General features: G+C 39.9%; 1 protein-coding gene across 1 annotated transcript in view; it reads left to right on the forward strand.

Moving 5' to 3' along the window:
- si:dkey-250k15.10 overlaps positions 1-26,742 on the forward strand; it is a 50,191-nt gene that overhangs the window by 13,717 nt on the left and 9,732 nt on the right. The window contains exons 3-6 of the mRNA XM_073925911.1: positions 13,878-14,153; positions 14,253-14,507; positions 14,615-14,741; positions 15,002-15,042. Coding sequence (XP_073782012.1) covers positions 13,878-14,153; positions 14,253-14,507; positions 14,615-14,741; positions 15,002-15,042 — 699 coding nt within the window. The remainder of the gene's footprint in view (positions 1-13,877; positions 14,154-14,252; positions 14,508-14,614; positions 14,742-15,001; positions 15,043-26,742) is intronic.

A 26,742-nucleotide genomic window follows, 5' to 3' on the forward strand; every position in this document is an offset into this window, starting at 1 on the left:
AATTTAGGAATTCTAAACCTGCGTCCTGATGGTAGCAATTCAAATGCTGAGTGAAGGGGATGTGTATTATCTTTAAAAATCACAACTGCTTTTTTTTTCCACAAAGGAGTTAAATAAAATCTTTAATGAATGTTGTTTGTGACCAGTTATCTTATTTGCCTGATTGATGATTTGCGCTAATTTCTTCTTCTGTTAAAGTGTTGTGTCACCAAACCATGAAACAATATTATATGTGAGAACACTCTTTATTAGTGATCTATATGCCAAGTTTTAAGTCTGTGTACTAACATTAAAACTTCTCAATTTGCGGAGGAGATAGAGGCGCTGACTTGCTTTCTTATAAACCGCCTCTACATTACTATTAAAATTCAGTTTATTGTCAATAATTGTGCCTAAATACTTAAAATTTGAAACCTGCTCTACTAATTGTACGTTTATGGTGACTGGTTTAAAGAGTCCAGGACCTACTCTTCTTGTTTGACTCCCCAGACATAACTCTTTTGTTTTCCCAATATGTAGGTGTAATGAACTTTTGCCAAACCAATCTACAATACTATTAATATATCTAAAATATAGGGAGCTATTCATTTCTTCCTGACAGGAAACCAATGCCAGATCATCAGCATATTTTATGAGTGTAAGATTGTCATCAATATTGCACTGCAGTTCATTAATATATATATATAGAAAATAAAATAGGTGATAATACACATCTCTAAGGTACCCCTATATTTAAAATAGAGCAGTCAGACATAACATGATTAACACAGACACGCTGTAGTTGGTTTTTAAAAAAATCTCTGATCCATACAATCAACCAGTTACTTACTCCTAAATTATGAAGACGTTCTAAAAGAAGATTAGGTTGAACAGTATTAAAAGCGGCTGAAAAATCCATAAAAAGTATTCCAACATACGTATTTGGCCTTTCTAGATCAGGGGTTTTCAAAGTGTGAGGCGAGGAGCATGTCAGGGGAGGCGCGGGAAAAAATATAATATAATAAAAATATAATTATTAAGTTTAATTATTATATGTATTTTTTATTATATTTAAACATTTTAATTAAAAAAGCAAAAAAAAATAATACGTCAAATATAAGAAAACCTTTTTTACTCAGAAGGCCATAGCTGTGAATTCGCTTCTGTTTGGCAAGCCCGCCAATACAGGTATATGCCTGCTAATACAATGGATTGGTTTCTGAGACCCCCCCCTCCTCACGGAGGCTGCCGTCTAAACCAAAACAAACGGACGGCATCTCTTCACAGAGACTGCCGTGAAACTGAAAGCAAAAGTAAAATATGTCCGGGTCCGGTCCTCTCTCGGCTTCCTCTGCCCTCGTTCCTCCTTTTATGATCCAGAGCTCCTTCCGTGGGATCCGAGGCAGGTGCGCACCACAGGTGTATCCACTTACGCGGTGGCCTCACTCCGTTCCCACGGCTCTCGGCCACGCCCCCTCGCCACAAAAGCCTTCAAGTTCAGGGCTTAAACCCAAAAGAGGACGATATGATGATCAGTATTTGAGTTTAGGATTTACGTGGACAGGACCAGCTGATGAACCACGACCTTTATCTGTGGTTTGTCAAAATATTTTGGCTAATGACAGCATAAGACCCGCTAAACTTCGACTGTTTTGACTTTGATGGACAGTTCTTGGATCTGTTCTATTCATATTGAACCATCATATTAGTTTTAAAAACGTTATATTAAAATACTTGTTATAACTCTGTAAATAATTGCACTTTCATGCAAATGATGATAAAAGTGAGTTAACAGTCTGACATCTGTCTGTGTCTTTATATATACTATATATATATATATATATATATATATATATATATATATATATATATATATATATATATATGTGTGTGTGTGTGTGTGCGTGTGCGCGTGCGTGCGTGTTTGGGAGGAGGGGGCGCCAATGGATAAGTTGTTTCAAAAGGGAGGCCCACTGTCTTACCGTACGTTCACACCGAAAGCGGCGAGAGCGTCCAAGGTTGCTCTGGCCGCCCTGGCGACAACGCTGTCTGCCTTCAGCTCCGGCAGCGAGAGCGTCACAACTCGCTACATTGATCTCGTACTTAAAGGAGCCGTTGCAGCATATCAGTTACATTCCTGCATAAGACATGTTTTTAGCGTGAAAATGTTGCGCACGTCTTATCAAATTCATAAAACAGTGGAAGATCAAGTTGCATGTGGTGTGGCTTTGCTCTATTTATCCAATATGTGTCCATATGTCTGAAATATCCTGAAGCAGCTATACTGTTTTGTACTGTCACATCGCGTGAGATTCCCGCTTTTTAAAGATAAATTTATATAACATTAATGAACATCAGTAACTCGCCAGTAACTTATTTAATGTATGTTCCTGTAAGAAAATATTGTAAATAATTGGAAATCCGGCGACCGCAATAATCAAACCCTTGGAAACAACTGTGGTCGGAAACAAAGTTCACAGGTCTGTGTTCCCTGAACTGCTATCAAGCGGTGGACGTCTTCATTCCGAACCGCGTCATAGCTCATTACCATAAAGTTGACTTCATTTCAACTCTCCTCGACGCTCACGCCGGCGAAGACGCGCCGCGCTGCTCCTCGCCGCTTATTGTCGCCTATCGCCGCCAGCTCTCATTGAAAATGAATGACTTCCGGCTACTTTGACGCTCTCGACGCTCTCGCCGCTTTCGGTGTGAACGTACGGTTAGACTTTGAAAAACCCTGATCTAGATGATGTTGAACTTTGTTCAAGAGAGTAAGAGAGGCATCCACAGTGCTCCTGTTGGTCCTATAAGCAAACTGCAGGGGATCCATTGTCTTCTCAACTTGAGAGGGCAATTCCTTACACACTATTCATTCCATACATTTACAAAGAACAGACGTAAGCGTGATTGGACGGAAATCATTTAAGAACTTTGCATGAGGTATTTTAGGTACTGGAATAACTATTGAATTTTTCCAGGCTAATGGTACAAAATTGTCTAGAAATACTTGAAACAGTCTGGTGCACACATACCCCAATTGCTCCGCACACTCTTTTAAAACTTTCCCCTTCAGGCCATCTGGGCCAGATGCCTTGTGTGATTTAACGTTATGAAGCACTGCAATAACCTCTCTTTCCTGTATGATCATGGTCTGTGACTGAGTCTTAGTTCTCACTATATCTAAATTATTAACACTGGACCCATTTGAATGATCAAATCTTGAAAAGTACGTGTTAAGATTGTTTGCAAGACTGTAAGCATCCTCATAATGCTGAACTTTTTCCTTTTGTCTACCCATTAATATATCTAGTCCCTTCCATGCCTCTCTTACATCTCCTGTTTGTAATTTCTGCTCCACCTTTTCTTTATATTCATTCTGTGCACTTTTTATCTAACTTTTAACTACTCTGTTTAATAGGGGTGTCAAAATTAATCGTTTCTTCGGTGCACCGCGATGCAGACGCGGACAATAAGGTATCGGTTCAGTAATAATCATAACCGGTTATCATGTACTGACGTCATTTATCTCCTGTGCGCTCTGTCGCAAGGGAGGTGAGCGCGAGTATTTACAACACTCGGCCAACTCAGGGCCGGTCCGAGGCATAGGCACCATAGGCAAATGCTAAGGACGCTGTATATCCAGGGGGGCGCCAGAAAGGAACGCGCTTCAGTTGATTTTGTTTTCAAAATTCCCGACACATTCAGTTATAGACGGCAGTAACTCAAAAACCTCTTACCCTAAAAAGATCTAAAGTGTGTTTCCTACAAAAAGACAAAGCTGGTTATGTTTCACATGTAGCCCTCTCCCCTTAACTAGCTCAGAAAAAGTAATATGTCTAGGGAAATTCAAATAAAATTCAAGGTGAGAGGCACATCCCTATAACTTTAAAATTATCAATGTCTGTTCATCAAATGGTAATAACAAACACTTAATAATACCAGGCCTCAGATATATATGTAGTGTTATTCAGAGTAGAAGTGACTATTTGTTTTCTTTTTTCTATTGCATAATATAATTTAACTCTCTCATTTACAAGTTATTTTACACACTGGTTTATTTAACCATTAATTTTCACCCTTTCTGTAAAAGAAAATCACAAATGCAAGGCATATAATAACTTTTTACATTTATTAAATATTGTGAGGCTATTGTGTTAATTTTCTTTCGTTGTGTTTTAAATCACTTTAAAGCTGTAGGACTCAATTCACTTTCAGTGACAACACAGCTTCACTTAATCAGACATACAAAGCAAACACACATTTGAGCAACATTATAGCATCAAATTAAACCCAAAATAAAAGTTTTACCCAGCTGGGATTTAAGTCTTACGTTGGCGCGCTATGTTGGAGCTCAAGTTGGAAAAAAAAAAAAACACTTTTCAGTACTCACAAAATCCGCAGAAATAGTGAAGGTCACAATCACAGTACCCATTCACGGAACCAGACACACTCCAAACGTCTCTGACGTCCATCCGCGATCCGCGATCCCGAATTGCATCACCGCAGTTGTAAATCCTCCGATCACGAAACAAACAGGCCCGATTAGCAAAGCCTCAGTCTCTCTCCAATCGATCTTTCAGTCCGCAGGTCTGACGTTCACTCTCTCTCTCTCTGAACAATTAACCACACAGATTGTCCAGCGATCCTCAAATGCACTAAGCATGTGGGTTAACAGTCTTTGTAAACTCAGAACTAACACATGAATTTGCTTTTGTGTAACTATTTCAAGGTAAACTATTAAAACAAAAACTCTAAATCAAACGCATCTGACTCTCTGCTCTTGGTTTCACTTCCTTCCCGTCTTCCAAGCTCCGCCCCCTAACCTCTAGAGGTCATCAAACTCGACACATAAAACATATTTATTTATTTATTAGATAATATTTTTTATAACTATGATATCAGAATTTAAACACATTTGTAATTTAGCAGAAAGTTCTTAAAATAGTTTGTTGAAAAATAAAAGAAAAACAAAACTGCTTAATATCAACAGATCCTAAATTAGTAGGGCTCTACATTCTCCCCCCACCAAGAATCGTTATGCCCTCATAACGAGGAAAAATACATCTAAATGAATGAAATATCACAAAATTACACTTGTTTTCTTTCACAGTTACTCATTATCTGAATCAATGACATATGCAGAGTACTCTCAAAATAAAAACACAAAATAACAGCAAATATGACACAATGATCAATTACCCAGCAATAACTCTAATTACTGTCTTTTCTTCAAAGTAACAGCACATGTACTAATTTTTCTTGATGGCACATGCAACCACAAATATACAGAAGAATTGTATTTGACTGGATTTACTACTTTGGCCTGCACAACAACAGGTTCAACTGTTGGCATCCCAAGTGTATCATATGTTAACCTCTTGGGCACAGTTCTCATTCTCTGAGACCTCCCTTTAATTTTAGGTAAACTATCAGAGATAGTTTCGTTTTCATTACTCTGATCCACACTCTCTAGATCCTGCACTATACTTGTAACAGTATCACAAAGATCTGACAATTGACTCAAATTTTGTAAGTTTCCTGAATCATTCTCAACCAGAAGTCTTGAATCAGTCTCTACAGAATCATCTGTTCTAACTCCTTGAGGAGTCTTATCTTTCACATCTACACGTTTTACAGTATCTCTGACTTCATTCTCAGAAACAACTGAATCACTCTGTAAAGATTCATTCCCACTAAAAGGCAATTGACAGTCTTTAGGAATTGGAACCCATACCCCATATTCTTCATCCTCACTCTCACAACTTTCTTTAACAGTCTGATCAGCTCTGACTTCAATTTCTTGTACTACAGAGGCATCATTACTTCCTTGTTCTGTACTCTGACTTTCTACAACATTTTTCCTCTGTCTCAGAAGTCTTTCTTGAGTTTTTGGTATGTTGTCTGAAACTCTCTGTCTCAACTGTTGTCGAATAGGAAGAATATGATTCCTGTGCAGAATTTTGACTGGTCCATTTCCACTCTGTGGCTTAAGTCGAAACACAGGTAGGTTAGGCATTTGGCTCTGGACAACATAAGGCTCAGAATTCCATCTGTCCGCCAATTTGTGCTTTCCTTGGAGTCCAAGATTTCGTATCAAGACTTTGTCCCCAGGAACCAGGTGAGAATAATGCAATCTCTGATCATATCTTCTCTTATTTCCTGCATTTTTCTTCTCAGCATTTTCCTCTGCTAGCTGATAAGCAGTTTTTAGTTCGTTCTGCATCTTCTTTACGAACCGTTGGTAAGACTTTACAGAAGTACCATCACTTGACACACCAAAACTCAGGTCAATGGGCAGCCTGGCTTCCCTGCCAAACATAAGAAAGTAAGGGGAATACCCTGTAGCTTCATTCATGCTGCAATTGTACACATGCACAAGATGTCCAATGTGTCGACTCCTTTGTTGTTTCTGCCTTGAATCCAGGGTCCCCAGCATATCTAAAAGTGTTCGGTTGAACCGTTCAGGCTGCGGATCACCCTGCGGATGATACGGTGTTGTTCGGGATTTCTCCACTCCTAATAGGTCAAACAACTCATGGATGAGCTTGCTCTCAAAATCCCGACCTTGGTCTGAGTGCATTCTTTTAGGCAGTCCGTAGTGAAGGAAGTATTTTTCCCACAGAACTTTCGCAACTGTGGTTGCCTTCTGATCTTTAGTTGGAAAGGCCTGTGCATACCTTGTGTAGTGGTCCGTGATGACAAGGACATTACAGATGTTTTTGGAATCTGGCTCTATGGAAAGAAAATCCATACATACAAGATCCATTGGTCCATTACTAGACAAATGTGACAAGGGTGCAGCTTTTCTAGGCAGAGTCTTTCTTTGGACACACCTGGCACATGTCTGGCAATATTTCTCAACATCAACCTTCATTCGGGGCCAGTAAAATCTATTTCTCACAAAACCATAGGTCTTGTCAAACCCCATGTGACCTGAATCATCATGAAGTGATTTTAAAACTACTTCATGGAACTTTTTGGGCAGACATAGCTGTTTATGACAAGGTCTTTCTGGTACTTGAGTGCACCGAAACATTACTCCATTATCCAAAACTAGTTTGTCCCAGTCTCTCATGATCAGTGGAATGTCTTTGTGAGCTTCTTTATTAACTGTGGACAAATCTCCCCTTTTCAAAGCTCTCCATATCTCACCCATACATGGGTCTTCTTGCTGAGCACAGGACAGATCCACAGAACTCAATTTAGGAATTTTTAGAGTATCCAATGTAGCTAAATTACAGTACGCTTTGGGGATTGACTTAGGAGATCCACCTAATGACGTCACAATCCTGCTGACACTTGCAAAGCAGTTTGGCTTGTCCTGGCCTGGCAGCTTACACAAAGATCTTACACCAGAAGATGGAATATTTGTCCATTCCTTTTCTTTTTGATGAGATCGACGAGATAATGCGTCAGCATCGATATTCTGTCTCCCAGGCCGGTACTTGAGACTGAAGTCATAGGCTGAGAGGGCTGCCAGCCAACGATGTCCTACAGCATCCAGCTTGGCTGTTGTCAGAACATAAGTTAGCGGGTTATTGTCTGTCTGGACCTCAAATTTAACCCCATAGAGATAGTCATGTAGCTTGTCAACAACCGCCCATTTTAATGCCAAGAACTCAAGTTTGTGGACGGGGTAGTTATTTTCAGAAGGCGTCAAACTTCTGCTGACAAATGCCACTGGTTTTAACCCCTCTCCTTGATCCTGGTACAACACACCACCAAGTCCTTCACAACAGGCGTCGACATGTAATACATAGGGGAGCTGAGGATTTGCAAAGACCAAGACTGGAGCTTCAGTTAATCTCACCTTTAACTCTTTAAAGGCAGTTTCGCATGCATCAGTCCATCTACTCCCAAAAGGGTCAGTAGCTTTGTACGCTAATTGTTCTGGGCGAAGTCCTGCTTTGATCTTTTTCAAACTTGCTGCAGGCAAACAACCTTGTAAGAGCTGATTCAGTGGATAGGATACTTTTAAATAGTCTTTCACAAATCTTCTATAGTATCCACAGAAACCTAAAAAAGAACGCAGCTCTGACACGTTCTGAGGTCGAGGCCAAGATTTTACAGCATCAATCTTGGAGGGGTCTGTTGAGACACCGTCTTGGGAGACAATGTGTCCAACATAGCTGACAGAGGTCTGACAGAAGGTGCATTTATCCAAAGACAACTTCAATCCTTTACTCTGTAATCTGTCCAAGACTTTTAGCAACCTCTCTTCATGCTCCTCCAATGTCCTACCAAATACGATGAGGTCGTCCAGATACACTAATACTTCCAACAAGTTCATGTCCCCAACGGTCTTTTCCATAACTCTTTGAAAAGTCGATGGAGCTCCACAAATCCCCTGCGGCATTCTCTGGAACTGATAGAATCCCACTGGGCAGATGAACGCTGTCTTTTCTTGATCTGCTTCACTCATAGGAATCTGGTAATATCCACTCCTGAGATCCAATACACTAAACCACTTGCTCCCATTCAGACAAGTTAGTGCATCCTCTATCCGTGGAACAGTGTATTGATCTGGAATAGTACGTCGGTTTAGCGTCCGATAATCCACGCACATTCTGATCTGGCCATTCTTTTTCCGTACTACAACAATCGGAGAAGCATATGGACTCCTGGATTCTGTGATAATCCCTGCTCCTTTTAACTTCTCTAGATGTAGCCTGACATCTTCCAGATCAGCTGGAGCAAGACGTCTTGAACGCTCACGAAAAGGTTTGTTCTCTGTCAGCCGAATCTGATGCTGGGTACTCTTCGAACATCCAACCTCAAATTCATCACAGGAGAACACATCTGTCCTTTCCAACATCTTTTTAACCAGTCGTTGTTTCCATTCGTTGGGCACAGAGGAATCACCAAAGTTAAATGAGCTAGCATCTAGTTTAGTCTGCCCACTACACTCTTGTGGTTTTGAGCCGGTAGACACAACCTCCACTGGAAACACATGAGCAATGGGCATTCCTCTTTTAAGATTCACAGTGCGAGAGGAGACATTTCTGATCGTAACTCCAATCTTTCTTGACTGAACAACAGTATTGGCCTGTACTTCGGCGGTTACAAGCAGTTCATCTGGAAACACAGATTCCTCTGGCTTATCGACTAACAGAGTCTTTCCAGAAAAAGCAGAAGGGCATTTCAACACTCCATAAACCCTAGCACTCTCTACGGGAGGCAATTTTTATGGCTTAGGGTTAAGATACCAGACAGTTCCTCTGCTGTCGTCACAGTGACTCTTTTCAACTGCTATGGCCCATTCCCATAAGCATCTCTGATCTCAGGATGAACAGTCAAGGTATGTAGAAAATCATCTCCCACCTTTTCTTTGCATGCTTCTACCAGCTTTTTCACTACAGATGTATTTGTTTCCACCAGAATGTTTACATCTCCTTTAATGACAGGATCGGGACAGACCAGCACAAGTGCATCTATGGATTCCGCCACTCCTGCAACAGATCCTGGAAACTCCAGCCTCAAAGACAAACAGCCATCATATGGGTACTTTTGCATACTCAATCCCCATATCTCCAAATTTTCTATTGGTATCAATGGCATATGTCTCAAGTATTTGTCATAGAAGGATCTGTATAGCAGAGTAGCTTGCGATCCACTATCTAACAAAGCCTTTGCATAGATTCCCTCCACTTGAACAGGAAGGACAGAACTGGGTCCTACTAACCCGCTCGGAAGAACTGCTGGCTCAGCTTGGACTCTTTTGCACTTTGTGGAACGTGTCTTTCCCGGAGCTTCAGGCCGTTCCTTTACTGAGCCCCGGAGAAGTTTCCCGAAGATTGTCTCATTCTGATGAGTCGCTGGTTTACTTTCCTGAGATTTTCATCGTTTTTACAGTCCCGCTTAAGATGCCCATCTTCCCCGCATCTGTAGCAAAATATGTTGGCTTTGGTTACTGTACGTGTTGGAGTTTTACAGTCAGCAACAGCAGCCAGACTGTGCATGGCTGGACGATCATGGGTTACAGGTTCTTTGGCTGCAGCTGACAACCGAGACACCTCATTTTTCAGCCCCCTATTCTCCTTCTTTAACTTTTCTACTTCTGAGTCGACAGTACCAGTGTTAGCAGACGAATCCTTCTTGGTAGTGGGCACTACAGACATGGCAACATTAGATGGTAAGGTGCCCCTACTGCTGACCATATTTTCTTCTTCTCTAACCTCCTTCATTAACTCGTTGAAAGAAGGTGGATCACAAAGCTTGTGGGTCATCCTCAAACGCATAGCCACCATGTCACCTGCCAGGGCACCTCTGACTATTTGCTGCATTCTAAGATGATTAAGAGCAGAATACTCAATTCCTTTTTTCCGCAGCATGCTATGGAGTAGCCTGTCCAACCTCAATATGTAGGCTGACAGCTTCTCTCCTTCATTCTGGTATGTGCTTCGAAATTTAAGCATTAAATCTGCAGCATCCTCAGTACTGCCAAATGCTGACTCTAGTACACTAAGATAGTCACTATAAGTAGCAGCTGAGTTGCCAGTCTTTTCAAATCTTAAAATATCTGCTGCAGGGCCTCTGAGGCACTCTACTAGTTTCTGCTTCTTAACATTATCAGAGCACTGCCACTCTTCCAAAATGTGTGTAGTCTGCTCCACCCAAATCTCAAACTCATCTTCCCCAAGAGGAGTTGGTATAAACCCTGAAAAAGGGCGCAGCTTTCTATATATCCCTCTCTCCTCAGATGAAGCCACATGACATGTTTGAACAAGGGAGTTTATGGCCTCGACCAGCTTAGTGTTGAGGTCAGGAGCAGGAGATGCCAAACTTGAAATGTCGGCTAATGATTTTCCTTCGTTTTGAAGGAACAAATTCAACTTAGTCTGAAATTCATCTTCCTTGCTCTTTTTAGGAGCTGCAGCTGCAACACACACAACCTGTGTGTACCAGAGACCTACTTCAGGTCCTCCAATCTCTGCAGGGATAGATGTCTTGGATATGTCATCACCAAATTCAATCAAAACAAATTGAAATTCCTTATTTTTATCTAAGCGACAACCAAGCACTTTGCATTTACCAACTCCCAGAGCAGAATCTAGTACATTATAGATCTCTCTGTCCTCACAGTCTGTAGGCACATTGCTAAGAATAATAACTTTGTCCAGACCCACATCTTTGTCTCTGCACCAAGCAATAATCTCACTAACCTCCATTTTTTTTTCTTACAAAAAAAATGTAAAATGTGTTTGTAAAAAAAAAACTGAATGAATGAGAAAAATATATATTCAAAATAAACCCTAGAATAAGTATACACGCAAATAAATCACTTCTAAATTTCTTTCTGAATTTACAATCTGAGTAATCGGATTAATCCCGGATGAGCCCCCACAAATGTAGCCCTCTCCCCTTAACTAGCTCAGAAAAAGTAATATGTCTAGGGAAATTCAAATAAAATTCAAGGTGAGAGGCACATCCCTATAACTTTAAAATTATCAATGTCTGTTCATCAAATGGTAATAACAAACACTTAATAATACCAGGCCTCAGATATATATGTAGTGTTATTCAGAGTAGAAGTGACTATTTGTTTTCTTTTTTCTATTGCATAATATAATTTAACTCTCTCATTTACAAGTTATTTTACACACTGGTTTATTTAACCATTAATTTTCACCCTTTCTGTAAAAAAAAGCTTTCTTTTTATTTTTTTTCGCTCGATATTACGACCACTGCTCCGTTTAAGCCCTCGCAATATTTGTTTAGCCGGCAGAGCTCGCACTGAGAGGAGCTCTCAGCAAGGGACCGTCGGAAAAGTGCTTCTTTATTTTTCGTTTTTTTTGTTTTTCTGCTCCGCTCAGCGCGAGCTCTCCCTGTTGCGAGGGCTTAAGTGTGTGCATGTGTGCGTGTGTGCGTGCGTGCGTGCGTGTGCGCGCGCGCATGTGTGTGTGTGTGTGTGTTTGTTTGTTTCTTTGGTGCTGTCTATGTTTGTGTTTGAATGAGAGATAGTGTGGTGCTGTGTGTCTGTGTGTTTATACAGACAGCATGTTATAGCCTCCCCCCTAAAATATAACACTGTGTATGGAAAGCATCGTCAATGCACCGTGATGCACCGAGATATCGAATCGAACCGAATCGAAGGCATGATAATTGTAATCGAACCAAACCGTGAGACCAGTATAGGTTCACACCTCTACTGTTTAACTCCTTTACTTTCTGCTGATCATACTGCAAAAAAGCAATTTTTTTCAAATTTAAAAAATATTTTAAATCTTTAGTTATCTATGGCTTGTTATTTGGATAGATTTTGACGCACTTAGATTTAACAACAGAGTTTACACAGAAGTTAACATAACCAGTTATTGTGTGATTTAACAACATTTCATAATTCTTACTACAATCATAGTCATTAAAAAATAAGTCCCACTCCGTACACTCGAAACACCCTTGTAGCTGTTCAATTGAGTCTTTGGACCACACCTTTCCTGATGAATGGCCGGGTCGTTCTTCTTTAATAGTTGACTATATCTTGGTAACAGGTGGATGACATTATGATCCGAGCGCCCCAGAGGTGGATGCACTCTTGGCGCATATGCATCTTTCACATTACCAAAACATTTATCCAGAGTCTTAGGGTGCTTTCACACCAACACTTTTGTTTCGGAACGTATCTCGTTTGCCCAGTTAGCGCGGTTCGTTTGGCATATGTGAACAGGGCAATCGCGCTCTGTTCCGCGCCAAAGTAATCGCTCCAAGATCGCTTGAATGAGGTGGTCTCGGCTCGATTGAAACGAACCCTGGAGCGGTTCGATTGCAGTGAGAAAGCGATCCGATCCGACCGCGGTTATATCACAGTGTTTTATGGATATGTAATAGGCTTACGGCTATATGAAGAGAGAATTATGAGTAGGGCGGGAAGTTTCGCGAGTCTCCGGATGCCCGCAAACGAGTGATGATCTCCCGGTAATCTTGCCTCTCCCTCCCTCAAATAGGCATCGTCGCGCACCCTTTTCACCCCTCCCCACCGCGTCTCTCCTCAGACATGTCGCGCGCACGCACCCTGTCAATCACCACCAAACCACCACCTCTCCTGACAGCTTAGCGGGTCGCTGCAAAATGAACCCTGACACTCTGACCAATGTGAGGAGAGTTTACTCACACGTGACTTGTTTTAGCTCTTTTGGTCCGTTTAGAAACTTTGCAGTGTGAAAGCGAACCGCTCCAAGAGCAAAGAGCAACAATGTAACAATTGTAATCTCTGTTTAGGAACAACTGAATCGATTCACAGGTGTGAAAGCACCCTTATCCAGTCTGGTCGGACAGGTTACATATTGTTCAAGATTCAGAAGCAAGGTAGATACGTCACATTTATTGAATTATCCCAGCAAGAAAACCGGGTTATTCCCAGAGTTGCACAGTGCTGTATTATAACTTGCTGCAATGCCCTCAGCAGCCTGAATGAAATTTGGCCCAGGAACATAGACTTAAATAACTGTTATTTGTCCAAATTCACAAGGTAAATAAAATGGTCTGAATGAGACAGTCAAAAGTTCATAATAAGCCGAACAGTGCGTTTCACGTACCGTAATATTCGTTACCCACTTACTATCAATGAACATACACAGTCCTCCTCCAACTGTTTTCATAGATTTGCCGCTGTCACGGTCCATATGGATTAATGTGTATCCATCAAGATTTATATCTGTTGCCTCCATCAGCCACATCTCTGTGATGCAGATAAGATTAGCCCTATTGAAGTCTCTATTGTACTTTATCAGTGCTTATACAGCCAGAATAACAGCTATGTATGGGACATAACCGGTTTGCCCCCTCACTTCATAAACTGGAAGAATGATGATTTCGTAGTGGCAAATATCTCCATTTCAGATGGATCAGAACTAAAGATTTTATTTTGTTTCTTGGTTCTTCATCTTTTACCAACACAGAAAAAATTGATTACGTCACGCTCACTGGTCCACATGAAACACTGATCGAGGGTGAATCATCTGCTAACATCACCTCTGAGGGAAGTGGCAACATCACCTCTGTGCAGTGGATGAAAGATAACAGTCCTCTGTCTTCAAGCAGCAGAATCATCTTCTCATCTGATAACAGATCAGTGTCCATCAGTCCAGTGGAGAGATCAGACACTGGAGAATATCAGTGTACATACAGTAACCCTGTCAGCTCTGAGACGGCAAAACTCACCCTGATCATCAACTGTGAGTGTGAAACATTTCAATATCAGATCTAATGAAATCTAGACATTTTTCTGCTCTAAGTTTGTTCCTCTAACGCAGATTCTCTTGTCTGTGTTGTAGATGGACCAGATGGTGTTTCTATTGAGGGTCCAGATGTGGTGGATTTAGGGGTTCAAGTGTCTTTGTCTTGCTCTGCAAATTCTGAACCTTCTGCTTCGTTCAGCTGGACATTTAATGGGTCAGACACTGGTGTGACCACAGACAAATACACCATTGATAAGACTGACTTCACAGACAGTGGAGAATACATCTGTACAGCCTTTAATAGAGTCACACAAAAAAGAGAATCACACAGACATGCTTTACTAGTTCAAGGTAAGCAGTTAACTAAACTGAACTAAAGTTTCATTTAAACTAAAGGTTAAATGCATTAAAGTTTATATTGTATAAATTACACAATCTTTTGTTTTGTATATTTGTAGAGGGTGGTGAAACTGGTTTAGGTGGAGGACTGTCAGCAGGAGCAATAGCTGGGATTGTCATTGGTGTAGCAGTAGCAGTTGGAGGCATCTGTGGTCTTATTATCTATTTAACAAAAAACAACAAAATGTGAGTGAGTTCAATTCATCAAAGTTTTAACACATTGGCTTGAATGTTGATATTTAAATGTCTATATTCCAGACTTCATGTGTTTGAATAGATATTCTAAAATCCTGAATAATCAAACTCCAGTTTATCTGTTTCTGAACTTACTTTTCTTAAAAACGTGTTTACATTTATTTATTTTTCATGTGTAAAAACAAAATAACTAGTCTAGTTTTGCAAGACAGAAATGTGAAAATTATAACTAAATATTTTTGTCTTAATAGCCCAAACCTGAGACTTCAACAGAAAGGACAAGCAAATAGAGGTAAGGTTATTGTTGTTCATAAAATTAACACGAGTTTAATCTAATTAAATAAGGGATTGGCAACTTCTGTCATGGAGAGTTGTGCACATACAGTTTTGTTCCAAACAAAATCAAACATTTTTGTTTAAAGTTCATCTGGTTGATTGATTGGTTGATTGATTGATTGATTGATTGATTGATTGATTGATTGAAGACAATTTTAACAAAAACATACAAACAAGTCTATTTAGACTAATTCATACATAGTTTAAAAACTGTCGAGGATAAAATACACAAAAAAGCCACAGGCCCATTTCCTTTGTGGTCCTCAAAATACTTTAAAAAATGAACGAGCAAATCAGAAATGGAGTCATAAACATCATCAGCTCAGCAACTCGGCACAACAAAATCCTCAACCTTAACTGTAAAACAACCACTTTTAAATTTTTCTTCTAAAAACACACTCAATTTGAATCTCTTTAAACATCGTAGGCAACATAGGCGAAACATTCCAAGCAACAGAGCTAGTACACAAAAAATATTTTTACCGGATTTACTCTTAAATCTATAAGGATAAATATCCCTGCTACCCGCTTTTGTACAATGATGAGTGTACCTCACTAACTAAAACATAATAATTAGGAAAATATTTTGCGGCCGTTTTCTTTAAAATCTTAAACACCATCACTAATTTTAGAAATGTTTTTAAACTCTTTTATCAACTTTTATAAAATTATTTTGACTAATGTTCATTATTTAAATTTATCAGTGGAGGTAATTTCATAACAATTCTACACAACTTTTTTTTGGGGCCATCTGCAATTTATTTTTCATTTTATTAGAACTACAGCTGTACCAAAAAGCAGCAGCATGGTCAAAGTATGCTGCACTAATGCACTAGGTAATATTTTAAAGTTTGGGTATCTAGGAGCTCTGCCTGTCTTGCTAAAACTTAATTTTAGAACTCTTTTTTTTTAATGGACTATAACAGCCATCTTTTTGCCTGTCAAATTGCTATCTAAAATGCAACCTAAATATTCATGTTTTGGAGTAATAGTTTGATCCCCTATTTTTACCTCTCACTTGACACATTTTCTTAATTTCGCAGCTAAACCAAATGAAATAAATTCAGTTTTATCCAAATGTAAGGACAGTTTATTAAGGCAAAACCACTTCCTCAATTTGTTTACTTATTTCATTTTCAAAAAATCCTTCTTCTAATGAGACACACTTATTGCTGAATCATCCGCATTTAGAAAAAGCTTTTTTTTAACAAGCGATTTTCAAATCATTGATGTATATTAAAAAAGATCAGTTTATTAATTTGTTTGTTTTAATAATTAACTCATTAATCTTCATTAAGTGCCAATCATATGAGCCCTAAGCTACTATAAATAGCCACAGTTTTCAGTTCACTTTATCTTCGTTTGGAAGAAACCCCCCGCCTCCTCTATTCTCCTCCTTTATCTCTGATTGGGCGGCCCGGCGGCCCAGTGGTTAGCACTGTGAGCCCCACAGCAAGAACACTGCCAGCCCTGGTTCCACAGGACCGGTGGGTGTTTCTGTGAAGAGTTTGTATGTTCTTCCCGTGTCTTTCCCCGGGTTCTCCGGTTTCCTCCCACCATCCAAAGACATTCAACATAAATAACAATGAAGCTTTTGTCTAACCCCTTGTGTTCCCATAGATACCGTAGCAGGGGAGTTCTGAGATCCATCGAGCTCAGGCTCCCCTCTCGCTCTGCCAACGGGAGGAAGCCCTGGGCTCGAGGAGCCCTTGAGCTCGGGGCTCTCTCCCAGGATAGCATGCCAAACAAGCTTTTATAAATCACCAGCTAAGTGTGAACTCTTGAATTTTAGACATGGCATATACTGCATGCTTTACAACAAGGGTGTCCAAACTCGGTCCTGGAGGGCCGGTGTCCTGCAGCTTTTAGGAGAGGGGTCTGGATGCAGACCTGGTGCAGTGCAATCTGAGCTGCATCCAATGCTTTTTAATGCGCTCACCTAACCCCACCCCTAACCCTACCCGACACAGTGACGTCACTCACTCCGTTGAGTGCATTGTGTCTGACATTGCATCGCTGAGTGATGCAACCTCAGCTTGCATCATAAAGGCTGCATCCAGATACTATTGGCTTTTAGCTTTAACTTGCCTCAACACACCTACAGGGATGTTTCTAGAAAGCCTAGTGAGAGCTTGATTAGCTAACCCAGGTGTATCTGATTGGGGTTGGAACTAAACTTTGCTGGACACCAGCCCTCCAGGACTGAGTTTGGACACCCCTGATGTACAATAAAAGGATGTGAAAAGTAACTGAACATTATATATAAATATAAATATTTATACAACAGTTTTGTCTGGATCTCAAATCTGATTGGCTGATAGCCGTGATATTTAAGTAATATCAGCATCCTTACAGCCTCTTTACCCTTTGTGTATTACTCCGCCGACATACAGCCAGCAACAAGCAGACACTACAGTTTGACAAATATTACTGCAGTGAGACAACAAAATATACTTTTTGGGCTTTTTTAGTCAAGAATGTAGTTGTTTTGGTTGCAACTATGCAGTTTATTTGCAAGAATAGTGCCTATTTTAAAATATTTAAAATTTCTGAGAGAGCTCGTTGGCGACAGTTGACATTTCCTATCCACAAGATAACGACAGAACCGCATAATAAACCCTTACGCTTAGAAGGTATAGCAGTCTGATTTCTAACTATAGCAGATCAAATCAATATTAAACTGGTAAGCACACCTGCCAACACTTCTGTTTTTCATGGGAGTATCCCGTATTTCAGACAAGTCTCCCGCAAACATCCTGTTTTTATTTCTTTTTAAAAAAACTCCCGTAATTTCACCTACCCCCCTCTTTGGTACAGTCTGTAAACTAAACACCCCTGGGTTGCCGAATTTGGTACAGTTCCTGGATCAAATCGGCCGCTCAAAACCCGCTGCATCCTATCCCGTTTCTCAACCTCAGCCCTAAACACCCTCTCCCCCCGGGTTTTCAGAGACATGTTGGCAGGTTAAATGATCTCTCTTTTTGTATGTTGTAGTACTGTATTTATACCGATTTGCTCGCATATCAGGAATGTGTGTTGTGTTGTGTTGGCAGATTGAAATAAACAAATTCCGCATGTGTTTAGCATTTTTCCTTATCGCAACCACAACAGCAGTCTGGTAACTTAAGTGGATTTGTTATTTTCGGGGTTAATTATTGTGAAATCCTGATTGCAACAGAGAAATACTGTAGACTGTAACACTGTAAAAAGATATCTCTGTGGATGGATAGCATTTCATGTCGCGTTCAGCCTTATAATCTTAAAGTGTAAGCAAAATCAGAAGTTTTGTCATCACTTTAGGAAAGAGTCTTTTAAATACTAGCTCTAAGTGATGTTGGTTAATGATGGTTTTAAACTAAACATTGATTTTAATTTGGTTTGCACATGTACTTGCTGAATTATTTCAGGGAATAAAATGTAATGTTTCAAAAGTAATTAATTAAATTAATTAAAACCATATTATTTCATTTACCAGAAACAAAAATATAACATTGGTTGCACTGAAATCATTATTTGTGTGCCACCCCAAGATTTGGTGCAGCCTCTTCTGGCCACCTCTAAGAAAATTTTCTGGGGGTGCCACTGTTCATGAAGCCTCGCTTTGCCCACCACTAGTAGGGATAGCTGACGTGAAACTGATATTTTGACAGTGTCGAGATCCCGAAGCACAAGTGTTTCAAAACACTGCACTGAAGCATGACCGAAACACCTGGGGCCTCATGTATCAACGCTGCATACGCACAAAAACTTTGCGTACGACAGGTTTCACGCTCAGAATCGCTCACGTTTGGATTTACTAACAATGAACTGAACGTGGGAATGTGCGCAGCTTCACGGCAGCTTTCTGGCAGGCGTACGCACATTTTTTGTGCGTGTCTGTTTTATTTCCATTGGCGACTCCTAGAGGCAGTTGTGTTAAATTCCTCTCTACAAAGTGTCTGAGCCTTGCAATGGCAGCTGTATGAGACGGGTTCATCTAGCAGGTATATAAGGTTTCCATACTATACACTTGACCAGCTAAAAATTAAAGCACAATTTGCAGCGGTCGCCTGTTTTCCCAATGTAATCTGAGCTATCTACTGCACACACATTGCTATAAAAACACTATCTGAAGATGAATTTGCATGCGTGAATCAGAAACATTTCCATTCAATAAATGTGCAAATAAAATATGATGCACAAACTTATTAATGATTCCTACTTGTCTTTCTCGTGATTAATAGTTGGCAAAATCTGATATGTAGCGGGGGAAAAAAGAGGAAAGAGATCATCAGACGCTGGATTCGAAACGAGTTAATGCTCGAACGTGTCAAAACAAGTTGATGTGCGTCTTACGAGCTGAGCCACTGAGACTGTTAAGAGTACTGCAACATTTTACACCTATAAACCACACTATTTCTTTTTTAATTCACTCAGTGCGATGTTCAGACCCAACTGTGTTAACCGCATCAGCTAAACTTTCCCACTCTATTTTTTTCTTTTGTTGTTTATTCCGGAGAACAAACTTGCAAATAACACCGCTTTTCTCCGGTCTACCTCCGAAAGCAGCACCTCCAATTCACATTCTGTTCTCAATGTACAGTGTTGTAGGTCTCAGATGAGTGGACTGCTGAAAGAGGATGGGGTGGGGTTTTTCTTTTTTTTATTATTTATTATTATTATTGTTTTAATAATTATTACATTTTTTTAGTTTTCATTTTAAATAAAAATAAAGTTATATTGACCCCACGCTGGCTATACTACTTGTCGCTCTTTACATATCTATAGTTCTACATTGTGATGTCCTATGCTGTTTGAGCACTGGTTGTCCAGATTTAGTGATCCTGAAAAGTTCCTATCCGGATCAGATTGATCCAATCCGATGTTGCTTTGGAAAAATGACTCAAAAAGTAAGCTGGATTACATGATCACGGATGGCAAAAACAGGATTACTAAATCCGGATCAATTTTATCCGGATTAAACCTTTTGAAAAACCGGGCCCAGGTGTTTATTAGTGTCTAAATTCAGTAATTTGTGGTCATTTACTCCATTTAGATCTGTAACAGCTATTTTCCGTATTTTGTACAGAAATGAGCTGTTGATCAATTAAAATATTTTCACTGTAGATTGTACAGATTTTTACTGTTAAAGTCATGGTTATTTTTAAAGTGCGGTGTTGTACACACTCCACTCAAGACATCCATTAGCCTACATATTTAGGGCCCTATCATACATGCAATAAGGCACAAGACGTGTTTGCCCCAACGTGTTGCTATTTTCAGACCAGCACAACCTTATTTTTGTCTTTTCCGCCACGTTGTTTAAATAGCAAATCCATTTGCGCCATTAATGTGAACTCAGGGGCGTTGCATGCGCCTTGGGTTACGTCGGTCAATTGACACAGAAGTATAAACCAGGCTTAAGACCAACCCAAAGATGGTCTCCTCAATGGTAAGTTTCCAACTTATTGGAAAGTGACAGAGTTTAATCACAGTATAAACAAATCTCAATTTTATTTCTTACATTTACTATTTAAACATTGAGCTCAACATCACAATAAAAATGTTTCTTTAATTGAACAATTTTCCTTGTAGCAAAAACACCAGTTAAGGACACTTTCCCAATTCTGTACTGTTAAGCATCATCCCCACAAATTTACAGGTAGATAATGGATTAATGTGTAGCCGGCATCACTCTAGAACACCATACATCTAGCCACAAAAGGAAAATACAGAAGCAGACAAATCATAATAAAGACAAGATCAATACAATACCCCAAAAATCCATACAAACATAAGCCCCACCCACAAATGGCAAAAACTAAATTAGTAAAACTAATTAGGTGGTTATTCTAGTTTGTATTTACCACGCCTCCCTTCTATATATATATTACTAACAGTTGCTACAGTTTAGTAAAAGATAGTTTATCATTTTAGGGTGTCACGGTGTCGTATGTGTGTGAATGAGTGTGTATGGATGTTTCCTAGTACTGGGTTGCAGCTGGAAGGGCATCCGCTGCGTAAAACATACGCTGGATAAGTTGGCGGTTCATACTGCTGTGGCAACCACAGATTGATATAGGGACTAAGCCAAAAAGAAAATCAATGAATGAAAAACAATTTTAACTAAATATAGCAACATTCCTGAATTTGTTTATTTATTTTAAAATCAGATGGTATATTATGTTTCCTTTGTGTATGTGGATATGTGAATAAAGTCACATAAGTGTTTTAAATAATTATTTTTATTTGCATAATTTCAAAAACAGCTCCAAAACTGCACAGATGTTTAAATGATTGTTACGATATAATAATGAAATAATGACTGAAATGGGAAACCTTAAACTGTTCACAGTATATTGAATGGCAATCTTAGCACGGGCAATCTCGATCGCTATATTTGTGACATTCAGTAGGTGGTAATAATGCTCCTAAGGAGTTAGTCATCATTAAACAAGAAAAAATAAAAGAAGAAGTGAAAAATAAAAGAAGATCCGTCATTAACCATGGCTGTTTCTTCAATATGCATTCTTCAGCGATCTTGTGTTCTCGTGTAACGTCATCAGTTCCAAAACTCGAGACAGCAAGAACAAAGGACGCATCAAAGCTACCAGATGTGTTTTTGGTATCGAGTAGGGATGGGTACCGAAACTCGGTACTTCATCGGTATCGGCGCTACATTATAAAAGACCGAAGTATCATTAAGCTCTGATGTTAACGGTTCTGTTATCAATACTGGAGAATTGTAGCTGATTAAATATTACTTACAGTAGCAGAATTTAACTGTCCAACTGTTCTAAATTGCAATGTTTGATATTCCTCTTCACAGTTGGCAATCTCACATAAGAAATGCTTGTGATTTTGGTGAGCGCGTCAAGCATAACAATCTTCACAGTTCTTCTGCACTCAGCGGAGGCTCGCGATAAGCACACACACATAGCTTGTGACAGACTCGCACATACACACAGCTCGCTCGTAAAGCAGCCTTTCCACTGCACACGACATTTAGACACGACTGTAGGAATACGCCCCGTTGTGGCAGACACATCGAATTTTCAGTGTTGTTGTGCACCATTGGAGAGAAGCTGATTCTCCAAGAAGTGTCCGAAGAAGTACAAAAGCTAGAGCTCGGTTGAATGAATGAATGAATACTGAAACTTATTGACCAAAAATGTTGGAGAGAATATGGAGACAACATAAAAAAAAATATTTTTTATTCGTCACTTAAGAATTTTTTTTTAATATAGACTTTCTCTGATAAAAAAAAAACAAAGAAAAAAATTCTATTTCTCATCTTGCGTGCACGGACCTGCTTAGACAACACTGAAATACATCACTTCCGGTTAGCTGGTCGCATACGGTCTGCTCATAGGAGTTCAAATATTTTAAAGGATCCGCAGTTCAATTCGGATTCGAATTTTCTGCATACGGAGATGATTGGAATGATTAGTCTCCATTGGAAACTTATGACTAATGAAAGGAGACTTAAGCTTGTGGACTAAACCAAACGGGTTGTATTTCTCGAGTGAACAGCGACAATCCCTGTTGCAACAAATGCAACCAGTTGTTTTCTTGTATAAGCGAAAACGCAAGCAATAAACAAACCATATTTTTTTCTGCAGTAGCCGAAATACATCCTAAACATTAAAAATGCATTTACATTAGCTGTATTAACAAATATAACCTATGAATAGCCTAATAATAAACAATGCTTATTAAGAAATTATATAAAATTTTTACATTGCAAGATGCTCCAAAACTGTATTAAAATTACAGTTAGCTCCCGAAACACTATTTACTCATTTATGTGAATGCGTTAATGAAAAATCATAAACATTATCTCATTCAACTGCATTTTGCAACTCAAAGAGGATACTTTTAACTGTAGGGAGCACAAACAACCAAGAAAGATCCCAGCTTCTGCCAGAAAGGGCAAGCATGTTGAATGGTTAAAGAATGGTTAAAAACAGAGAGTCATTTTTCTTTAAAACATTGTAAATTCTTTTACAGGAAAATATGATTTTTTTTGTTTTACAATTACTGGTTTTGTTTTATTTCATATTAAAAACAAAATAAAATAAAGTGTTGTTAATTCTGTTGATAAAAAATACACAACAAAAAGTACACAGTAAAATCCTCAGAGTAAAATTTACTCAGTTCAGAGAATATTTGGTCCCTCTCTAAATTGAGTAAAATATACTCAGCAGCTGAGTTAAAGTTAATGAGACAATGATGGGGTTAATTAAGTGATGATTGAGCACTGATGATGAACAACTGCTATTAATAAGCAGAAACAGAGAAGAGAAACACAAAACTTCATTACCTTCAGTCACAGCCGTAAATTAAATAAACTGAAATAAAACACATCAAATCTCTCAAAACCTAAATTTTACTCTGAGTATTTTAATGTGTACCGATAAGAGAATTGTTAAAGTACCGAACCGATAAGTGGTATTGAAAAAAGTAGTAATACCGTTAAAACCTTAACATTACCCATTCCTAGTATCAAGGATGCGTCAGTGCAGATTTGAGCACCAAACATGCTCTAGAAGTCTCAGAAGGAACTGAATGCTATTTACAACTTTATTACCTGGTATTCACAGCCTGAGCAGGTTCTGTTCATCAAAGTAAACTTCATTCAGTGGCGCGCGCGCCCGCCCTTCATCCCTGTATTAACAGCTAAAGGTCAGCTCACGTCACATGTGATTTTGTGGTCGCAAATACATTACATGAAGACAGAAATTACATTTTTTAAGGTGAATTATATTTTATAAATACAGCATGTGACTCTTTCAACACCATTTGGAGGTGTACACGTTGCTGAACAACGCATGTAAAACAATGTGAAGACTTGTGTGGCCACCATTGCTTCTCTCCTGAACTTAAAAATATGATTGACAGAATCGTAGAAATGCTGGATTAAGATCGTCGGTGTCCTGCAGATTTTAGCTCCAACCCTAATTAAACACACCTGAACAAGCTAATCAAGGTCTTGCTAGGAATACTAGAAACACCCAGGCAGGTGTGTTGAGGCAAGTTAAAGCTAAACCTTGCAGGGACACCGGCCCTCCAGGACCGAGATTGGTGACCCCTGGTCTAGTCGCAATCTTTTTACGATTAATTGTGCAGCTCAAGTACATATTGCGAAATGGGGAAAAACAATAAATCGTTGTTTGAATGCTGTGAAGTTTAAATAATTTTCCATTAAACGCTTTAAGGTCATGTGACCATCAGAAAAAACGTAGCATCTCATTCCTCACAGGACATGTTCTCTGTTCTCGCGGTCTCTCGAGTTTGTTCATCTGAGGCGACCTGGCAAGACCTCTTTTCCCAAGAATGTAATTCTATTCTCTGTGTTCTTAAAATTGAAAAACAGCCCATATATGGTTTGCCTATATCTTGTGTGCTAGATTGTGTGTGCCTGAAACATGTGTGGGTTTGCGGGTCTGCAGCTGGATATATCTTAACTCTGATTGGTTTATGCTCAAAACACACCCAAAACTCATTAAGAGAACAAGCACAACCTTCTTAGACCATGCTCCGCGGCGCAGAGCCTTCAGTCTTTAAAATAGCGAAAGTGGATTCTGACACACCCTTAATGCTTTTGCTCACTGCGCTTTAGACTTTGTGCTTAGATTGTTAAAATAGAGCCCTTAATTTAGTTTAAGTGCAAATATTTTTTTCACAACTGTTTCTAAATTTAGTTCAAATTTCCAGCAAACGAATTAATGAACAATAATAACAAAGTGTGGTCAAAAACAAGTTTTTGTCACAATCAGGTAAAGGGAAGAGGCGGGGGCTCCAGAATGCAAGGAATTATGTTGTTTTAATTTTGATAAAATAAACACACAGAAATTACCCCATAGGGGAAAAACAAAATTGGGCTGGCAAGGCAGGACTGAACACAAGACACATGACTCCAACACACTGAATGGAAGACAATGAACACAGGACAGCAAACAAGAGGGAGTCTATTTAAGTGTTTGTGTTAACTATATTTAAGCAGAAATAGTTAACACAAAACAGGTGAAAAAAATAAACTAATGATGGGTTGAGCTTATTTTCTTAATGAGTTATAGGTGTGTTTTAAGAATAAACCATTCTCATCTCCCATTCCCTTTAAGAGTGAGTTGTGGTGCATCATTTGCTATTTACATGATGGACTTTGTAAGTGGAAAAACTGAACACTTGTGAGAAAACAGTTAAGTTGACCATCTACAGCGCGAGAATGAGAGATGAGCCTCACCATTATTTACTTTCACTTTCACTTTGGTGGATAGGGAAACGTGCTGTATGCACAGACATCTGTTAGCCTATACATAATTAATTTTGTTTGTTAAGCGTAAAAATTTGTTTCAAAACTATTTCTAAATTCAGTTCTAATTTCCAGCAATCGAATAAATAAGCAATAATAACAAAGTGTGTTTAGAAAACGTTCGAGGTTACAGAAGTAACCCTTCGTTCCCCGAGGAGGGGAACGGAAGTGCCATGAATGGGAGGATTCGGATCAGAAGCCGCTTATCTGGAGAGTATTGAACGGGCCAATGAATGAAATTAATTGGCAGCGTAAGCTTGCGCAGGTGTGCGACATCTGCAATTATCTCAGCATATAAGCACACCTGAAGCCAGCAGACGCCATCCTTTTAAGCTGAAGAGACTTTCAAACAGCTAAGGGACAGTCATTATGGCGACGGAATATGGCACTTCCGTTCCCCTCCTCGGGGAACGAAGGGTTACTTCTGTAACCTCGAATGTTCCCCTTCGGTTGGGGAACTTCAGTGCCATGAATGGGAGAATATGGAAAGCGCCATAATGACTGCACCTTACCAACACCCCCGATGAGGAGATAGTCAAGCAAGCGTGACGCACCCACATCATGGGGGGCGCGGTCCTCCAACGTGTCCCTGGCCCTAATTTATCCTACTTCAACAGAAGTTTTACGGATTTAGATATATTTTTTGGGAAGTCGTGAGCATCTAGATAATTCTAGGAATACGACAGTACGTTGGGAAGCGTGCAATCCCGATAGGGAGGACGCTGCGGAGGCCATCCGTTACCCAAGGGGGGGGATAGATGGCAGAATTTACCTATGGACTAGCCCTAAAAAGGGGGAGTACGCATAGCAAAAGAGTGGTTAGCGGAGAGGGAAGACACGGGTCCGCCCAGGGGGGGGACTTAACCGTGGCGGAATAAGCATATGGGATCGCCTAGTGGGGATCACGCATAGCAGGCACCTATACCCAAAACGCGGGCTGACCAGCGGGCAGACCTACAACGTAGTGGGCCAGCAAGTGACTCCTCCGCTGAGTCAGTGCTGGGGGCCACGGAGGAATCTGCAGGGCTCACCTGACGGGGAACTTTACTGACAGATAAAAAAGGCGCACGTACCTCCGTGTTTAGGGAGAATGGCGCCGCAAGCGTGTTTCAACACCCTACCGAGTTGTCTCCTCAATCACCAAAGGGTTACCTAATACCCTTGAGGAAACCGGCTCCACTCGCAGATTGTAAAACCTTGCAAATGTGTTGGGTGTCGCCCAGCCCGCAGCTCTACAGATGTCTGTTAGAGAGGCGCCGCGTGCACGCGCCCAAGAGGATGCAACGCTCCGAGTGGAGTGTGCACGTACTCCCGGGGGACACGGCTGACCTCGACTCGAATAAGCGAGTGAAATGGCATCCA

Source organism: Danio rerio, chromosome 16, assembly GCF_049306965.1.
Source record: "Danio rerio strain Tuebingen ecotype United States chromosome 16, GRCz12tu, whole genome shotgun sequence".
Lineage (NCBI taxonomy): Eukaryota > Metazoa > Chordata > Actinopteri > Cypriniformes > Danionidae > Danio > Danio rerio.